General features: G+C 41.3%; 1 protein-coding gene across 2 annotated transcripts in view; it reads left to right on the top strand.

Annotated features, from left to right (window-relative positions):
- PRKCG (protein kinase C gamma) overlaps nucleotides 1-18,392 on the top strand; it is an 881,135-nt gene that overhangs the window by 740,872 nt on the left and 121,871 nt on the right. For both annotated transcript variants that reach the window (XM_073656297.1, XM_073656296.1), the window contains 3 exons: nucleotides 16,327-16,500; nucleotides 17,181-17,272; nucleotides 17,806-17,868. In XM_073656297.1, coding sequence (XP_073512398.1) covers nucleotides 16,327-16,500; nucleotides 17,181-17,272; nucleotides 17,806-17,868 — 329 coding nt within the window. The remainder of the gene's footprint in view (nucleotides 1-16,326; nucleotides 16,501-17,180; nucleotides 17,273-17,805; nucleotides 17,869-18,392) is intronic.

Raw genomic sequence — 18,392 nt, 5'->3', positions numbered from 1 at the left:
TGAGAAGGAGGACAAGAGCACATAGCCAAAATCAGGAAATGTATACCTATATGTGGGTGTGAAAAGGTGCATGGGAATACACCTCCCAAAAAAAGACACTGTATTTGAGTTTATGTTACGCTCCTATCATTTGGTTGTGTTGAAAAGTCTGGCCCAATCAAGCCCTTGTTCATTTTTATAAGAGTCAGCCTGTCTGCGTTTTCAGTTGACAGGCGGATGCTCTTATCAGTTATAATTCCACCAGCGGCACTAAAAACCCGCTCTGATAAAACGCTGGCGGCAGGGCAGGCCAAGACCTCCAAGGCATAAAAAGCCAGTTCATTCCATGTATCCAGCTTGGATACCCAATAATTATAAGGCACAGAGGAATCAAGGAGGAAGTTGGTACCGTCGGCAAGGTACTCCCTTCAGCATCTTCCCAAACTTTGCACTCCTTGTGAGAGTACCCCGCACCTCAGGGCCTGTGCGATGGGAGGGGCTGAGAAAATTCTCCCAGAACTTTGACAGTGTTCCCCTGCCTCTGCTGGATTGGAGTTGTGTCTCTCTCGCCTGTAGTCCTTGGTTGCCCAACGAACTTTGACCTCTGCTGCCAGCGTTTTCAGATGGGAATTTTTTTAATAGTTCTGCAACAAGGGCCTTCTGGTACTGCCTCATTTTTGTAGACCTATCCGCCTCAGGAATAAGAGATATAAAGTTCTCCTTGTAGCATGGGTCTAGAAGTGTCACCAACCAGTAATGACTGTCACCCAAAATTTGAGAACGTGAGGGTCATAGGAAAGGCAGCGTAACATAAACTCAGCCATGCGTGCCAGACTGCTAACAGGCAAGACTTCCATGTCCTCACCAAGAGGACAACTGACCATACTCTCCTCCTCCTCTCTGTCCTCAGGCCATCCACACTGAACAGACAGTATGACAGTTGTGCAGGTAGTACCATCTATAGTGCATGAAACTATCTCCTGTTCTTCCTCCTCCTCCTCCTCTTCCTCATTGTCACCCAATCCACGTTGGGATGAGTTGAGGCTGGGCTGTGTTTAATCGCCCTGTATGGTTCCTTGCTCCATCTCATCATGCTCCGACTGCAATGCATCCTCTTTGATTGTGAGCAGAGAGCATTTCAGAAGACAGAGAAGCGGGATGGTGACGCAAATTATGGCATCATCGCCGCTCACCATCTTGGTGGAATCCTTAAAGTTTTGGAAGATGGTGCATATGTCTGACATCCATGTCCACTCCTGAGGTCTTATGTGTGGAGTCTGAACTGAATACCGATGGCCTTGTTGATACTGGTACTCAACAACTGCCCTCTTATGGTCACAAATCATTCCCAACATCTGCAGTGTAGAGTTCCAACGCGTGGGGACATCACACACCAGTCTGTGAGCCGGAAGCTGCAAATGCTGCTCAAACATGGCAAGGGCGGCGGAAGCTGTAGGTGACTTTCTAAAATGGGCACACAGGCGGCGTACTATAACAAGCAGATCCGGCAGCTCCTGGTAGGATTTGAGGAACCACTGATCCACGAGGTTAAGCACATGGGCCAGGCATGGTACGTGTGTGAGATCGCCTTGCCTCAGAGCCGCCATGAGGTTCCGGCCATTGTCATACATGACCATGCCTGGCTGTAGGTTCAGCAGTGTGAGCCACAGATCTGCTTGTTCTTTCAGAGCTGTCCACAACTCTTCAGCATTGTGCGGTTTGTCACCTAAGCATATTAGCTTCAGCACAACCTGTTGTCGCTTGGCCGAGGTAGTGCTGCAGTGGTTCCAGCTTGTGACTGATGTGGTCATTTCGGAGATGGAGGCTGAAGAGGAGGAGTAGGCTGAGGAGGATGAGGTGCAAGAGCTGTAGACTGTGGAGGCAACCCTGATTGATCTAGGGCCCGCAATCTTTGGCATCGGGAGGACGTGTTCCATCCCAAGGTCTGACTGGGTCCCGGGTTCCACTATGTTAACCCAGTGTGCATCAGCAAGATGTACCTCCCTGCCCACAAGCACTTGTCCACGTGTCCGTGGTTAGGTGGACTTTCCCAGTAACTGCGTTGTTGAGGGCATGGTTAATGTTTTGGGACACATGTTTGTGTAATGCGGGGATGGCACACCGGGAGAAATAGTGGCGGCTGGGGACCGAGTACAGAGGGATGGCCGCAACCATCAGGTTGCAGAATGCTTCCGTCTCCACGAGCCTAAAAAGGCAACATTTCGAGCGCAAGCAGTCGCGAAATGTGGGAATTTAGTAGTGAGGTCTGTGGGTCATTGGCTGCGTATTTGCACTTGCCTTCCAAGGACTGGGGTATGGACAACTGAACACTGCGCTGGGACAAGGTCGTGGACATGCATCCTGATGCTGCTACTTGAGAGTGTGCAACGACAGGTGCAGGGCAGGAGGCATCTTCACATGCACTATGGACCGAGGATTGGCTTGCATACACAACAGCGGAAGAAGCAGTGGTGCCACCCGCAGACACTGTTCCTGGACCCTGGCGTTTGGCCCACAAAGTAGGGTGCTTTGCTGCCATGTGCCTGATTATGCTGGTGGTGGTTAGGCTGATGCTGGCCTGGCAGGTGGTGTAAATGGCCTTTTTGGGGTTATCGGCAGAGTCTTTAAAACAGTTGTACTTGCAACTTCCTTCGTGTTGGTGTTACGGGGAACAGTTGCCTGCCTTCTGTCTGTGGCCACCACACTGCTTCTTCCTGCCTCTTGGGGTGCTCTGCCTCCCTCCCCCTGTGTGCTGCTCTCCTCGCTCTGCATGTCCTCCTGCCACGTTGGGTCAGTTACTACATCATCCACCACCTCGTCTCCCACTTCTGCACCCTGGTCCTCCTCCTGACTTTTTGGCAACATGGCTGCGGCATTACAGTGAGGGGCAGGCAATCCTTGCATGTTCATTGGCTCTGTAAAGAGGGCCAAACATGCAAGGAGGGGACAAGAGCTCCCGCTGAGCAACCCCGGAAATACTCGGCGGGCGCCGAGCATCTCGAGCAGTGAGATGCTCAGGTGAGCACCAAACAGTAGCGAACATGCTCACTCATCACTAGTAATAACTCAAGCTGAAGGAGCTGCCAGTGGGCAAAGAATAGAGCTGGAGTTCTTTTTTAACCTTATAAGGGAAAATTAAAGAAATAATGAAAAATAAATAAATATAAATCATGTGAACAAAAAAAATAAAATGCTACTGCCAATCCAAATTGCTGTTACTTGCATTGAAAAAAATGTGTCTTATATGTCAAAATAATTGTTACAAATAGGGGAACTAATTGAAATGTATTCTAGTGGTCTTTTTGTGTTCCTAAAAAATAATATAAAATGTGAAAAACAAACACGTATTTCCTATATTTTCACAACAATATCGACAAAAGAATAAATACAGTATGAAAATTACACAAAAATTAATCATAAGCTGAGCCTGGGATCCTGAAGGGTAAGGAAATTTGCTCAGCTTATGTTTATGACCAGAGAAAACGGATCTGGAAGGTGGACGTGCATTTCACTCATCTCTAATAAGCGTATTTCAAATCTCTGGGCACCTTGAAAGTGTTTTACAGGCACAAAAAAAATGTTTGATGCTCCTTGTGTGGTAACCTCATGTGGTATATGGCCGAGGGAGGGTTTGTGCTCCTGGTGGTCAATAAATCTGCGTCACGGTGGCCAAGCTTTCTGTTGCGATGAGCCTCTTCCCCCCTCTCCTGTTAAACACACACAAAGTTCCCCCAATAAAAATGTAAAAAAAAAACAGTGGGCAATAGTTTGTTGTAATGCTAGGTGCGTATCCGACAGTTGGAAAAGGGTCTCTGAACACAGGGCTGATAACGAATCCCAAATCTGCGCACTTCAGAGAAGATAATGTGACTTCAGCAGCTGCCTCTTAAAGTAGAGTATGATGGTGATGGTGGTTGTTCGTGCAGCTAGTCCCCAATCATAAAGCAACACTGTTAACTTGAAAAGAACAGTCGTTACAGTAATAACAGGGTAAATAACTATATACAAATACATCCTATAAGAGACATGGAATCTGAAGTGCACAATTTGTAAAAAATATCAAAATTTATTGAAATACAAATGTAGACAAATTACATAATAATAATCAAAGAAAGTGAAAAGGCGAAGAGACACAGGTGTTTTAGAACTGCAGGACCACTATAGTATGACGACATGGGGGGTGTACATCCTGGAAGTATCACCAAAGTATCACCCAGGCCCAGAAGCTGCTTCTTCTGCCGGTCCACACGGGTATAGGATGGGTAAGGCGTCTGCCTTATTGTGACTGTTCTTTTTTCATTACATTATATGGCTTACTGCGTATGTGCTGATACATATCACCAGTCTAAAAGTTTAGATCTAACTAAATTTATCTGATCTGGACTCATTCTAGATTCAGACTTTATGCACAAGAATCTTATTATATTTTTTCATTTATTATCTTTGTGCATTTTCCAGTTGGTAAGGTTATGATATGAGGTAGAATATCAGTGTGCCTTGATATAAATCATGAATGTAATGTATTGTTTATATATTAATTAGGCTATTACTTACACTGGTGGTCTGTGTTACCATATATGTAGTCACAATCTTTATATGTATTATCTTTGGTGATACTTCCATGATGTACACCGCGATGCCTGTCACACTATAGTGGTCCTGCAGTTCTAAAACACCTGTGTATCTTCTCCTTTGGACTTTCTTTGATTATTATTATGTAATTTGTCTATATTTGTATTTCAATAAATTTTGATACTTTTTACAAATTTTGGACTTCAGATTCCATGTCTCTTATAGGATGTATCTGCTTGAGAGTGTCTTAGTGGTTGTTCCATTATAGCCATCTTTTGGCATTTCGTATATGTATATATCTGTCATGTTGGTGTATCAGATGATATTGACTTTAACTATATACAAATAGTAGGCAATTGGTGGTCAAATTTACACTCACAATTGAAAGTTGACTCAACATGAGGACAGGTAGATCTCTATGGGATACTTGTCTTATCCATTCAATTCACTTGTTTTGAGGCAGTCACCTTTGGTAATCCTCATTCATTAATCCCTTACTTAGGGCTGAGCTATGCTTCTCCTCAATGGTGTTTTTTCCCTCCTGGAGTTGCAATAGGAATCTTTCCAATCTGAAGGCTGGCAGCTTCCCTCCTTTTTCATTGGTCCTTTTCAGACCCAGAAGTCAGGGGAGATCAATGTCTTCTCATTGCAGTTTGCCTTCCTCTACTGACTTCTCTCTCCTGTTACTCTTTTCATCTGCAGTCTTGATTAACTGCCAGGGGAACTTGTTTCAGCTCTTTCCAGAAACTTCTGCATAACAAGCACAGCTGAATCATGTAAACAAGCTCCTGAGAGGGAATATTAACCCTTTGAGTACTGCCTGTCAGCAAGTCTGAAAATATGTTACAACATACAGTTTACACAGAAATCACAGTATTTGCATGAAACACACTATACATTCAGTATCCCATGCAGATGGCAGCTTTGTGGGATACCACACTTGAAATGAGTACCCACAATTCTGCTACAATTATTTTCCCATTTTAGCTCACCTTTAGCCCTTTCAGCCAGCCTTGTGGTCGGTTATTGTTTACATTCTGAACTGCCCCCTCCTTCTGTGCCTTTAAGCAACATTTCCCAGAAGGCAGTATGCTCTGGCTTCTCTGACAGAACTGTATCTGTCCCACTATCAGTAACTCCCACCCATAGTATCCGCTCACTCCACCTAAAAGGCGCCATCTTGAGACTCCTTTCTAGTCTCAAGATGGATAAATCATTGCCCACACTCATTTTCTCTCTTAACAATAATATGCACTTTCCTGTGACTAATCTGCAGGCAATAGTGTTACAAATGCTGACACGGCCCCACACCAGATCAGTGTGTGGTAGAGGAGCAATGAGTGGGATGATATTAATTTATTATAATTTAATCTAGAATTCTGGAAAGTCACCAGTTTATAACATTACTTGCTTTTTGTGAAGCCTGCACTGTATTCTAAGGTTCTGCTCTCTCTCCCTTACTGTAAAATTTGCTAAAAATCATTGGCCATGGAAAATATGACATGACCATACTGAGCACTTTGGTCTGAGAACTGCTGGTTGAGTCCTGCCTCCTGTATGCAGGGCTGTGCTTGACTGACAGAATACCTTCAAAGCACAGACTGAAAACAGAACATCTTTGCACTCTGTGCTTTGAACAGATAGAAGCAGGAAGTAACGATCTGGAGGGCATACAACCCCAAGTGATAGTTCAGAAACAGCAGAATTTTATCAAGCAAATTATGAAGCTTCTTTGTGTCACATAGGCTTTTTACAATGTTTTAAAAATGTGTGTGCCTGTAAAACCCCTTTAAGCATTGACACTGTTTTAATTAAATCCCATTAAATTTGATACTAAGGTGATCTTTCATTGCATATTCAATAGATATGTATCGTATTTCTTTTGTACTGACCTAACATAAAATCCTGGAGAAATATACGTTTTTTTTCTGAGTTTAATTTTCTTTAAACCAAATAGCAATTTATCAAAAGTAGATCACACCATTACTGGTATAAATATAACTCTACTCCTCTGAACTTCTTTTAAATTATAAAAAGTCTGTTATGGAGTGAAGCCCAAAATGGTACTGCTTGTTCAAGGTTACATTTGGCAAAATGTACTTGAATGCAGTAACACAATATTTTAATACACATTAAACGGTAACGCAATAGCAACACCAAAATACATAAATCCCGCCTTCCTCTTTCCATGATTCATGCTAGTAGGGGTTTAAGAAGCTAAGCTATATTTCATCAATTCATCTCAAGAGTATACCTCCAAATATGCAGCTTTCTGTCTAAATTAGAATTCGTCCATTCCTCAACCCCTAATCTACTAAAATATTAGTGCATGCCCTCATCATCTCCCGCCTTGACTACCGCAGTCTCCTCCTCTGTTGCCTCCTGACTAACTCTCTCGCACCGCTCCTATTTGTCCTTAACTCTGTTGCCTGATTAATCCACCTCTCTCCACGCTACTCTTCTGCCACTACCATCTGCAAATCCCTTCACTGGCTTCCAATTCCCCAGCGAATCCAGGTTAAATTACTAACAATGACCTACAAGGCCCTCCATAATCTGTCTTCTCCATACATCTCCAAACTAAACTCCCGACTCATCCCCACACGTAATCTCTGACCCTCAGAAGGTCTTTCTCTGTGCTCTGCTCTCATACATTCCTCACCCAATTGCCTCCAAGACTTCTCCTGGGTATCCCTCATCCTCAGGAACTTAGTTCCTCAACACATCCTATTATCTTCCACATTTGGAACCTTCAAATGAAACGTGAAAACTCATCTTTTCAAAAATACCTTATCCTGCAATAAGCTCACTATATTGGTATTGCTATCTTGATAGCATCTTCAGTACTAATCCAAGCAGGAATGTAGTGTACTTTCAGTAGCGAAGAGAGGTGGAGCTTTAACACGTATAATATAAGCTAGCGGACCCATAGAAACAGTGACTGGTTGTGTCATTCAGGTAAAATACTCCTCAACATTGAAATTGCAACACTAAGAAGGAAAGGTCTATTGGATTTGTAACATGGTTTAATAAGGAATTTTGCTTTTAATTACCTATCATGGGTGTGACCCTTTTTTCACTGAGCTATGTAGAGTATACCTCAATCAAAATTTGCAGAATACACAGTCACCTTTTCAAAGAAGTTCTGTCATTTTGCAGATTCAGGTGACGAGTTTAAGCTTCTTTTTTATATACAGAAGTAACAATATTATACTACATGATGAAAAAATGTTTCTCATCTTTAGTCATTTACTGGGGTTGAAAATACAGGACAGCAGAACGAGGGTTGACACTTTTATTATGCTAATAGCATGGTGCTAGATCTAGCTAGAAAGGAGCTGAACATTATATAGTTTAAAGGAGACAATAAAAAGAAAATGTGTTAAGTTATTGCACAAAATTACAGGCTTTCTTCCTATACTTTATAATTAACAATACCAAAAGGGGTTTTTAGATATCAAAGTGTCAGGTATATGACATGGTAATAAAAATGCAAGAATATAAAAATAGGTTAAGCAGAGAAATCTGTTTTACACAATGTTTAACCCAAGGAAAAGAAGCTATAGTCATATGCAGAAATTGAACATATGCAATAGAGATAAATTTGTCAAAGCAGCAGGGATGGTTTTGTACGTCGCCACCACATATGGTGACAAACCTATCTCTGCTGCTTTTTCTTTATATGGTTTTCAAGTTTACTACACTCTTCAACATTGACATTGCAACACTAAGAGGGAAATTTTGTGGATTTATGGAAATCACAAGATGGATGGACATGGTAATGATATTCCAATGTTGAAAAAATGTAAACTAATTTTTCAAAACCTCTCTATTTATTTAGTATTAAGTATGAGCGGCACAGGCAAAAATCCTCGCACTTACAGCCTTGGCTGCTATCAATGAGGTTATTTATGTCTGAAGAATGTTCTGCTGCATTGAATGCACTTTGGCGCAAAAAATCATCAAGATCAGCTGCTGGCAGCTACCATTTCAGTTGGAGACTAATGACGTTGCAGATGTGCTCGATGGTATGTAAGTCCAAAGAGCTACATATAGAACATTTAGGATTCGCAGGCTGCTTACAGTAACACAAGCAACATACAGCCTGGATTTATTGTGTTGAAAAAATGTCTCTTTGGATACTTTGGAGAAATGACCATACCACGGTTCCATGTTTTGTACTGGAAAGGAAATTGGACATAATATACCAAGCCTAAGGCATAAAATAGTGCCTCCACAAACCATCAGAAGGTGTATTTTCATTACATTGGGCTATGAACCAGACATCAACTACAGGTGCTCCATTGACCTCACAGCACTGCTCTCAAAGGCAATTATGGTGCAGTGATAGATGGCAATGGAGGCTGGAATCCAGGTCCCTCCTTTTCAGCAACACGTCCTGCTTTTATCTTTGGAGCAATGATAGCTGGAGATTGGTTTTGAACAAACATTGGCAACTCAATGATGAGGCCATCATGAGGGAAAGTAATATTGGTCCTACTCCTAGGATTATAGTGTGGGGAGGTTTAATGTATGGTAGACAGACCCCTCAAGTCTTCATTCCAGGTACACTAAGGGGTCACTCACATGAGCATAGAACTCGGAATGAGAAAAAGATTGCAGCATGCTGTGAATGGCTCTGCAAATCATATCACGCACACTCATTCAAGTCTATGGATGCGTGTGAAGCTTCAGATTTATGTGGTCACAGACAATGGAGAAGATGGAGAAATTAGGTTCTCTGTCTTCTCCACACCTGTGGTACAATTTTAATCAGAGTTTGAGCCAAGTGTCATTACTATTATAGATCTGACAGCTCAGATTTACATTGAATTGGTCATCGAATCGGTGGTAAGGCCATTTCTCCAATGTGTCCCAGGAGCCATTTTTTAATACAACAATGAGAGGCCACATGTTGCTTCTAGCTGCGGAAAGCATCCTACATGGCTTAAATGTGCTCCCATGGCGTATTCGGACTTGTCTACCATTGTGTACATATGGGACGGACTGGCCATCAATTGAAAAGGCAGCGGCCAGCAGCAGATCTTGACAATTAATGTTGCCCAAGTGCCTTCAGTGTGGCAGAACATCCATCAGACAACCATAAATAGCCTCCTTGATAGCAGCCAAGATGTGTAAGGGCAGAGATTTCTGCACATGGCTCTAAAACTCATTACTGGATACATTGAGATGTTTTGAAAATGTTGTTTCCATTTTTTCATCATTTGCATATCATTAGCATGTCTTTCCATCCTGTGATTTCCATAAGTCCATGACTTTTCCTTCTTGGTGTTGTAATTTTATTGTAGACATGTATATTAATGATAGGGTAGGTCATCAATCATAGAACAGTAAGTGTCCAACACTCGGCTTCTCGACTGATCGGCTGTTTTAGTTTCAGCGTTGGCTAGAAGTAAACAGTGAATGGTGGATAACAGCACAGCTCCGTTCACTATGTGATATCTATTCCACGGTATTGTAGTTCTGCTCTGATCTGCGACTAGGAGCTGAGCTGCAGTACACAGAAATGACCACTATGCAATATGGAACTGTACTAGAACTGTAACAGTTTATCGATGGGGAATCAGATGCCCGCTGATTGCATTTTGATGACTTATAATAGGGATAGGTCATCAATATAGCAAGCATAGGAAATCTCTTAACCCCTTTTTGACTAGCGATTTTCTGTGTTTGCACTTTCTTTTATTCTTCACCTTCTTCCAAGAGTCAGAGTTTTATTTTTCCATCACTATAGCCATCTAAGGGTGCATGTCCACATTCAGGATTTGCAGAAAAATAATCTGCCGCAAATACTGGAATGTTGGCATGTGTTTTGATTCATTTTTTATGCGACTTTTACCATTTATTTGAATGGGTGAAAAACACTGCAAAAAAGCTGAAAATTGATATGCTGTAGATTTCAAGCAGATTTTTTTACTTTATTTTTTAGTCCCCTTAAGGTTCTTGTTAGAACTAAATACTGCAGTAACACAGTATTGTAGTAAATAGTAAAAAAGACGACATTCACCTATGAAGTCCACCTACCGGCTGGGATTTATACGTGTGCCAAGATGGCAGCAATTAAGTAGGTCTTTGGTTGCCATAACAGCCCATCTGTTTCCCTCAATCACGGGAAGCCAGTGAAAGCGGGGACTGCGAGCACTGGTGATCAGACCATTTAAATGCTGTAGTCAGAGAGCTAGCTATAGCGGCCTTTAAGTGGTTAAACTACAGCGATCGGAGCACACGCTGACACCTGTTGTTACAGGCAGTTGCGAGCTATGTATTACTGCAGACAACTGCCTAGTATGGTGCAGGCTCAGCTCCTGAACCTGATCCATACTGTACATGAATAATATGTAAAATTGCGTCTTATGTGGGAAGGGGTTAAGCATGTCAGTCATGCAACTAAACCACACTTTCCATACCTTTAAAGTCTTACTTGTGGTCTCCAGTTTTAAAGATTGTTTTTTGGCATTCTTGTCAGGTACACTAATAAGCCATACATAAAACTTCAGGGCCAGTTTCTGGCGTTATCAAGGTCTTTAGATAACAGAGTCGTAATGGGTCATCCTGCATCACCTCAAAAAAGAGTGGAGAATATTTAACCCAAATGCCACTGGACCTGCTTAAGCTTTTTTTTTTAATTCAGCCATGTTGGCAATCAGTTTCAGACAGCTACACATATAACAGCATCCATTACAATAATAAGACAATTATTGTCTTCATGTTTTTACCAGAGTTGCAGCAACTATTTGTAGCAGTTCTTTAATCTGGTCTATAGCACTAGCTCATTGTTCTGTATTCAGTTGTTAAAGTGGTATTTTCATGTTATTAAATTGCTTTAGTTACATTAAAATGAGCAAGTTTGTAATTGACTTACTCTTTCTATCTATCCAATGTCATTCTCATGCAGTGATAGCTTTTATTTTACATAATGTACAGCTTGTTTCCATTGAGCTTGTCCACTAGTGCCTGGCCAAGTTTGTGCAGTATTTACATTCCAGGAGAGGAGTTAACTCCTAACATCCCAGTCAGTACTCTGGAGCCCATTGATTTCTGTACAGCAGTTTGCTGCTCCCCTAATTTTCAGCTCTTATCAGTCCTGTAGAATCACAATCCTCCATCACCAGTTTTCAAAAATTTCTCATAAATGTTACTTGTATATGTAAATATACAGTGACGACTCAGAAAAAACAGTGACAGATCATTATTGTGTACTGCCAGAACTAAACTCCTGATGAGAACTATCAATCAGGAAGAAGCATCCGACCCTAAGCATCCAAGAAGTAAGGAGACTGCAGAGCTCTGAGCTGCTCAAGAAACAATTTCAGAATCCCGTGTTAAGAGCTCATGAATGGTTATTTAGATGGATTTTAGCTCTAGTGGTAGGCATATTTTGGGATCTTGGATTTTCTTTTCCCATTTTTCTTCTTTTTATTCTTTGGTTATGTATATACCATAGTGTTTGCTTTCCCTTTGTTTTTTTCTACCTTTAAATTCAGATTTTTATGGTTTAGGATTGATTTATGCACAGATTTATTGGGTAAAGTTTATTAATAAGGGCAAACTGTCCGTAGAGTGTGGTAGTTTATCTTCTGATGCCGCATGCACAGCTTGCTGATAATTATGGTGTATGTTCTTCTCAAATTGTGAGGCTGGCTTTACCAGCGAGGTGTCAGCAAGTCATAATGCATCTTTCCATGCACATGACAGCAAGACTTATAATAATGTTTTAAGGGATTCAGGATTCAAGAGACAAAAAAAATTGAGGGAAATTTTTCATTGTAGTATGGACTTTTACTATACATGTTGAGGCTTAGACATCATCTTGGTTTGGTCTTAGGCTATGTTCACACACGTTAGGTTTTGCAGCTTATTTTGCTGCTGATTTTTATGCAAATTTTCAGCTGCATTTTGCAGTACCAGCAAAGTCTATGAGAAACCAGAATTCTCTGTTCACACAGGTTGTTTTTTTTTTGCTGCGAATTTTGTTACTTGGTTATGTTTTTCTTTCAGAGTTTTTGCAGGGAAAACCGCACCGGCATTTTTGCTGCGTTTTTGCAGCATTTTTTCACCCATAGGAAATAATGGGTGGTCAAAAAAATGCAGCAAAAATGCAGCGAAAAAACACAACAAAAAACGCAACAAAACCTGCGTTTTTAACGCAGCTGTTTTCCTGCCAGAGAAAAATTAGCAGCAGATTTGCAGCAGAAAAAAACACAATGTGTGTGAACATAGCCTTAGTCTTGGTGGTCTGTGAGACCTCTTCTTGGTCTGTCTGAGGAGGCCCCAGAAGAAAAAGTTTGTGAAGCCCAAGCAATACTTTTATTATTATTATTAATATTATTATTATTTTTTTTTTCATATAGCTCCATTGATTCCATGGTGCTGTCCATAAGAAGGGGTTACATGCCAAATACAGATATCACTTACAGTAAACATACTAATAATGATAGACTGGTACAGAGGGAAGAGGACCCTGCCCTTGCGGGCTTACATTCTACAGGAGTGGGGAAGGAGACAGTAGGTTGCGGTAGCTCTGGTGTTGTTGAGGTTTCAGCAGGCAAGGTCATGGCAGGCTGTAAGCTTGTTTGAAGAGATGGGTTTTTAGATTCCGTCTGAAGCATCCAAGTGTGGCGGATAATCGGACGTGTTGAGGCACAGAATTCCATAGGATGGGGGATATTCGGGAGAAATCTTGGAGGTGATTGGGCAAGGAACGAATAAGTCTGGAGGAGAGAAGGAGTTTATGGGAGGACTGGAGACTACGTAAGGGAATGTATCGAGAGATTAGTTCAGAGATGTACGGCGGAGAGAGGTTATGAATGGCTTTGAAGGTCAGTGTTAGTAAGTTGAACTGGATACGCTGGGCAATTGGGAGCCAGTGAAGGGATTTGCAAAGGGGGATAGCAGAGGAGTAGCGAGCCGAGAGATTAACTAGTCACGCAGCAGAGTTAAGGATGGACTGTAGGGGTGCAAGAGTGTTAGCAGGAAGGCCACAGAGGAGGATGTTGCAGTAGTCGAGGCGGGAGATGATGAGGGCATGAACAAGCAGTTTAGTAGATTGAGGGTTGAGGAAAGCACGGATTCTGGAAATATTTTTGAGCTGGAGGCGACAGGAGGTGGCGAGAGCTTGGATGTGAGGTTTGAAGGACAGGGCAGAGTCAAGGATTACTCCGAGGCAGCGGATTGCCGGTACAGGGAAAGTGTGATGTAATTTATTGTAATAGAAAGGTCAGGTGGGGAAGATATGCAAGATGGGGGAAAGATGATGAGTTCAGTTTTGTCCACATTGAGCTTGAGGAAGCGGGAGGAGAAGAAGGAGGATAAGACTGCTACACATGCTGGGATTCTGGACAGCAGAGAGGTGAAATCTGGGCCAGAGAGGTAGATCTGAGTGTCATCAGTGTATAGATGGTTCAGGAAGCCATGGGATTTTATGATCTGTCCCAGGTCAAGGGTATAGATTGATAAGTGCAGGGGTCCTAGGACAGAGCCTTGAGGGACTCCAACAGAGAGGGGGTGGGGTGAGGAGGTAGTGTGGGAGTTGGAGACGCTAAATGTGGGGTTAGAAAGGTATGAGGAGATCCAGGATAGGGCAAGGTTTTTGACGCCAAAGGAAGAGAGTATCTGTAGTAGGAGGCAGTGGTCAACTGAGTCGAAAGCAGATGACAGGTCAAGAAGAAGGAGTACAGAGAATTGTCTGTTAGCTTTGGCTGTAAGTAGGTCATTGGTGATTTTAATAAGGGCAGTTTCAGTGGAATGGTGGGGGCGGAAGCCAGATTGTCGGTTGTCGAAGAGAGAGTTAGATGAGAAGTGGGAGGAAAGTTCAGCGTAAATGTGTTGCTCAAGGAGTTTGGAGGCAAATGGGAGCAGCAATATGGGGCGGCAGATATTCAAAAACTTGATAAACGAGTTGCAGAAAATTTGATTCAATCAGATTTATCAGAAAAATTGGCATTGAGGCTTCAATAGAGATGTAATTTGCAGCAAAGAGAATAGATAGCACTTACTGGTATGTAAAAAATTATTTTTTATTGCATCTTATTAAAAACAACAAGCAAGTCCCTCGCTTGTTGTTTTTGATAAGATGCAATAAAGAAGAAATTTTTACATACCAGTGAGTGCTATCTATTCTCTTTGCTGCAAATTATATTGCACTTATTTCAAGATAAGCACCCGGTTTATGTCGGAGAGGTGTCAGTCCTGCATATTAGAGAGTTCATAAGTAAAGCGATGCCGGTGTTTTTTCTTTGTTCGGGAAGGACAGATATATAGAGATGTCATGTAATATTATTTTCTAATTATGTAAATACATTTTCTGGATAATTAGTAGTTCAAATTCACTGTTATAAGTCATTCTCAAAGGGGTTGTGCCATGAACAACAGTTATCATATATCCACAACATAAATGATTACTGTACGATCACTGGAGGACTCTTAGTGATCACAAGAACGTGGATTTAAAGTCCTCTTTGTGACTGGAGCTGTAGTGTGTTTACATGTTCACCACCACATTCACTGTCTATGAACATTGGCACTTCCACTTTCCTAGACCCATAGCAATGAATAAAGGGGTGGTTAACAAGGCAGACCACTGCTCCATTCACACAGTAAACTTTGGATTTCCTTGGTTGCTGAATGTCCCAGGATGTAGATTCAATCCTAGTGGAAGGCTAGGTGATAAATGTTGGTTATGCACATCTTTTTAACCATTTTATTTCTTAAATGAATTTAAAATAAAAACATAATAATAAACATTTTTGCAAATAGCTTTGATTAAAATACCTGACAATCTTTGCTTACAGCTCTTTTGCAATCTTATGTGTAACCATGGTAACAGACTGCAAACAAATACTGTAGTCTGATTCTGCAATCATACTTGCTTTAATTTGTCTGCTGCTCTTTAGCAAAACGTAGGTAGTAGTGATAAGTGAGCATGCTCGTTACTCCAGATTTACAAGCATGCTCGGGTGTGTTCCGAGTATCTTCAGCGTGTTCGGGTGTTATGTTTTAGTCACTCTTGTTTCTTAGGCATTCCTCACATGTATTAAAGCTGTAAAACAGTCGCAAATCATGGGCATGAAGTGACTAAAACATAACACCCGAGCACGCTGAAGATACTCGGAACACACCCGAGCATGCTCGCTGAAAGGGTTAACAGAACATACGCTCTCATCACTAGTAGGTAGCAGATGAATGAAAGTGAGAATGACAGCAGTGTCAGATTACCCTGTGTTTATAGTCCATGCGATGGAGACACATAATTCTGCATAGTGGCTGCAGGCACAAAACAATATGAGATTTTTAATCAAGATATTTGTCAAAATTGCTCCATTGTTTAATTGTATACGTATTGGAATAATTAAAATAAAAAGTTGGTTGAAAGGTAGCTGTTAAGCCTTTGCCATTTTTTCGTGGTGCATTGCATTTTTTGCAAACCTCCTACATCGGATTATTAAGCACTGGAATAGTTCCATTAGTGAGGACTTTTAGTTAGTCCTTTGGATTGTGAAGATGTTATATTCAACTTCATTACCAGGTGTTACATATGTCTGTCTGGTGAACAACTACCAACCAGTTTTCTAGAACATAATTGCAACAAATCAAGTTGTGAGATCCCTAAAAGCCTACAATGGGGCCTAGAAAACCTGTAGAAGTAAATGCCAGAACCTACTGTAGATCCTAAGCCCTGCTGACCTGGGAGGCAAAGAAATATTAGGCTTTACTGCTAAAGTTTTTATTTTGTGACTTTTCCCTCCTGTATTTCAGGTTATGCTGGCTGAGAGGCGTGGATCCGATGAACTGTACGCAATTAAAATTCTTAAGAAGGATGTAATTATTCAGGATGACGACGTGGAGTGCACTATGGTTGAGAAACGCGTTTTAGCATTGAATGACCGACCTCACTTTCTCACACAACTACATTCAACATTTCAGACTGTGGTACGATTTTTTTTTCAGATTTGTTATAAGCTTTATTTTTATTGAATGGATATAAAGAATGAGACAAAACAAAATCATGCAGTGTAAAACATGGCGAAGAGACAGAGCATCCGCCTAATTGTTGATTGGTCTGTCATTTGACCTGTTGAGCAGTAGTTACTGTGATTGGTTAACCCTCACTCAGTGAAGTATAGAAGCTCCGTCCCATGGAGTAAATCAGAAGTAGGGAAAGATCTTACTAATGCTTTAAAAAATTCCTGAAAGATGAATTGGAGACATCATTTAAAGGGGTCATTCCAACAACATTTATCACCCAACCATAGATGATCATAAGAAGACGCTCTCATGCCCTCTGTGTGTAAGGAGCAATAATGAGAATGCCGGACCACCTCATTGTCCATTGTGTATGGGAGCAATACCACTCCATTCACACGTTGGACTCGGGATCTCATGGATCGTGGACCTCCTAATGGTTGAATTCCACTGTCCATGAATCAAATATCCTGCGGATGGATAATAAATGTTGTTTGCTGGATAATATCTTTCACTGATTTGTGCCAAAAGCATTAATTACAAGGTATATCAGATGAAAAATGACATGATACATGGCTGTGTACTTCTTTTTTGTTCAGAAATATCTAAATGTGCATTAACATATTCAGGATATTCTGTTATTCTAGGATCGTCTTTATTTCGTTATGGAGTATGTGAATGGTGGTGACCTTATGTACCACATACAACAGGTTGGCAAGTTCAAGGAACCCCATGCCATGTAAGTGATTGAAGGTGAAGGGGGATGTCTGGTATAGGAAGCCAGGTTTTAAATACCCTGTCAAGAAAAGTTAGAAAAATGGGGTATTGCTCACGATAGCAGGGAGCAAATACAAAGATAGCTACAATCTCCTGTTCTAGGGTCCTTGGCACATCCATGCATTATGCAGGCAGCCCACTGATTTTAATGGGAGTTGTTTAATGCTTCAGTTCACATTTCGCGACATTTCGGGATAATTGAATACCGGATGGTATGGGTATGATTTTGCCCCATCCCTTTACGCGTGTTGAGGTGGATGCTCTTGTGCGTAGCTCTCCCTGTTCATCTTTTTGGGCAATATAGGGTTGTGCATTTGTCTAGCCGCCTCTCTATTCATGCTGCTATTTTAAGTGGCCATTTCACCTTGTTCGACCCCCACCAATAAGACATATCCTGTGCATTTTAAATGATTCTAGTGCATGGATTTGTTTCCCAGTTCTTAAGTTCCCATTAGATACTAATCATTGCTTACGATATGTTGTGTCTGTTTGTAGGTTCTATGCTGCTGAAATTGCCATTGGACTCTTCTTCCTCCACAATAAGGGAATCATCTATAGGTATTTACTAACGTAATGCATTTTATATGTCTAAAACAAAGAGAATTGGAAATATCTAGTGTCATAATAAAGCAACATATGGAAGAAAGAATTTTAGTTTTGCCATTAGGTTAGCAAATTATGGTGTAGTAAGATATCAAGACATAATAGTCCTTCACTGACACACTGTAAAGCATCATTGACTTGGCAGCATCTCTTTGGCTTTTATTTCCATGTTTTTGCTTCTCATTGTCAATTCAGCAACTATTCCCTTCAGCTCACTGGACACATGGAAATACATAACAACTGTGCACTACCTTTTAAAGAACAGAAGTGGAAATGACCATATTGTACCCAAATCCACCGACTCTATCAGCACAGGCCAACCATCTAATGTGATTTTGGAGAAGATAAAGATCAAGCATTTTCAATAAAAAACAAAACAAAACTGTAGATAAGACATTGCCAGAGCTGTCTGACGGAGACTTTCTCTGCTGTTTTCATAGAGAACACATGAACGCTAAGCTGAGCCAAGCGATTATATG

This window comes from Phyllobates terribilis, unplaced genomic scaffold, assembly GCF_046119375.1.
Source record: "Phyllobates terribilis strain yellow unplaced genomic scaffold, ASM4611937v1 Scaffold_12__6_contigs__length_324123572, whole genome shotgun sequence".
Classification (NCBI taxonomy): domain Eukaryota; kingdom Metazoa; phylum Chordata; class Amphibia; order Anura; family Dendrobatidae; genus Phyllobates; species Phyllobates terribilis.
The sequence above is the reverse complement of the archived record's forward strand: the minus strand, read 5'-3'. Positions and strand labels throughout refer to the sequence as shown.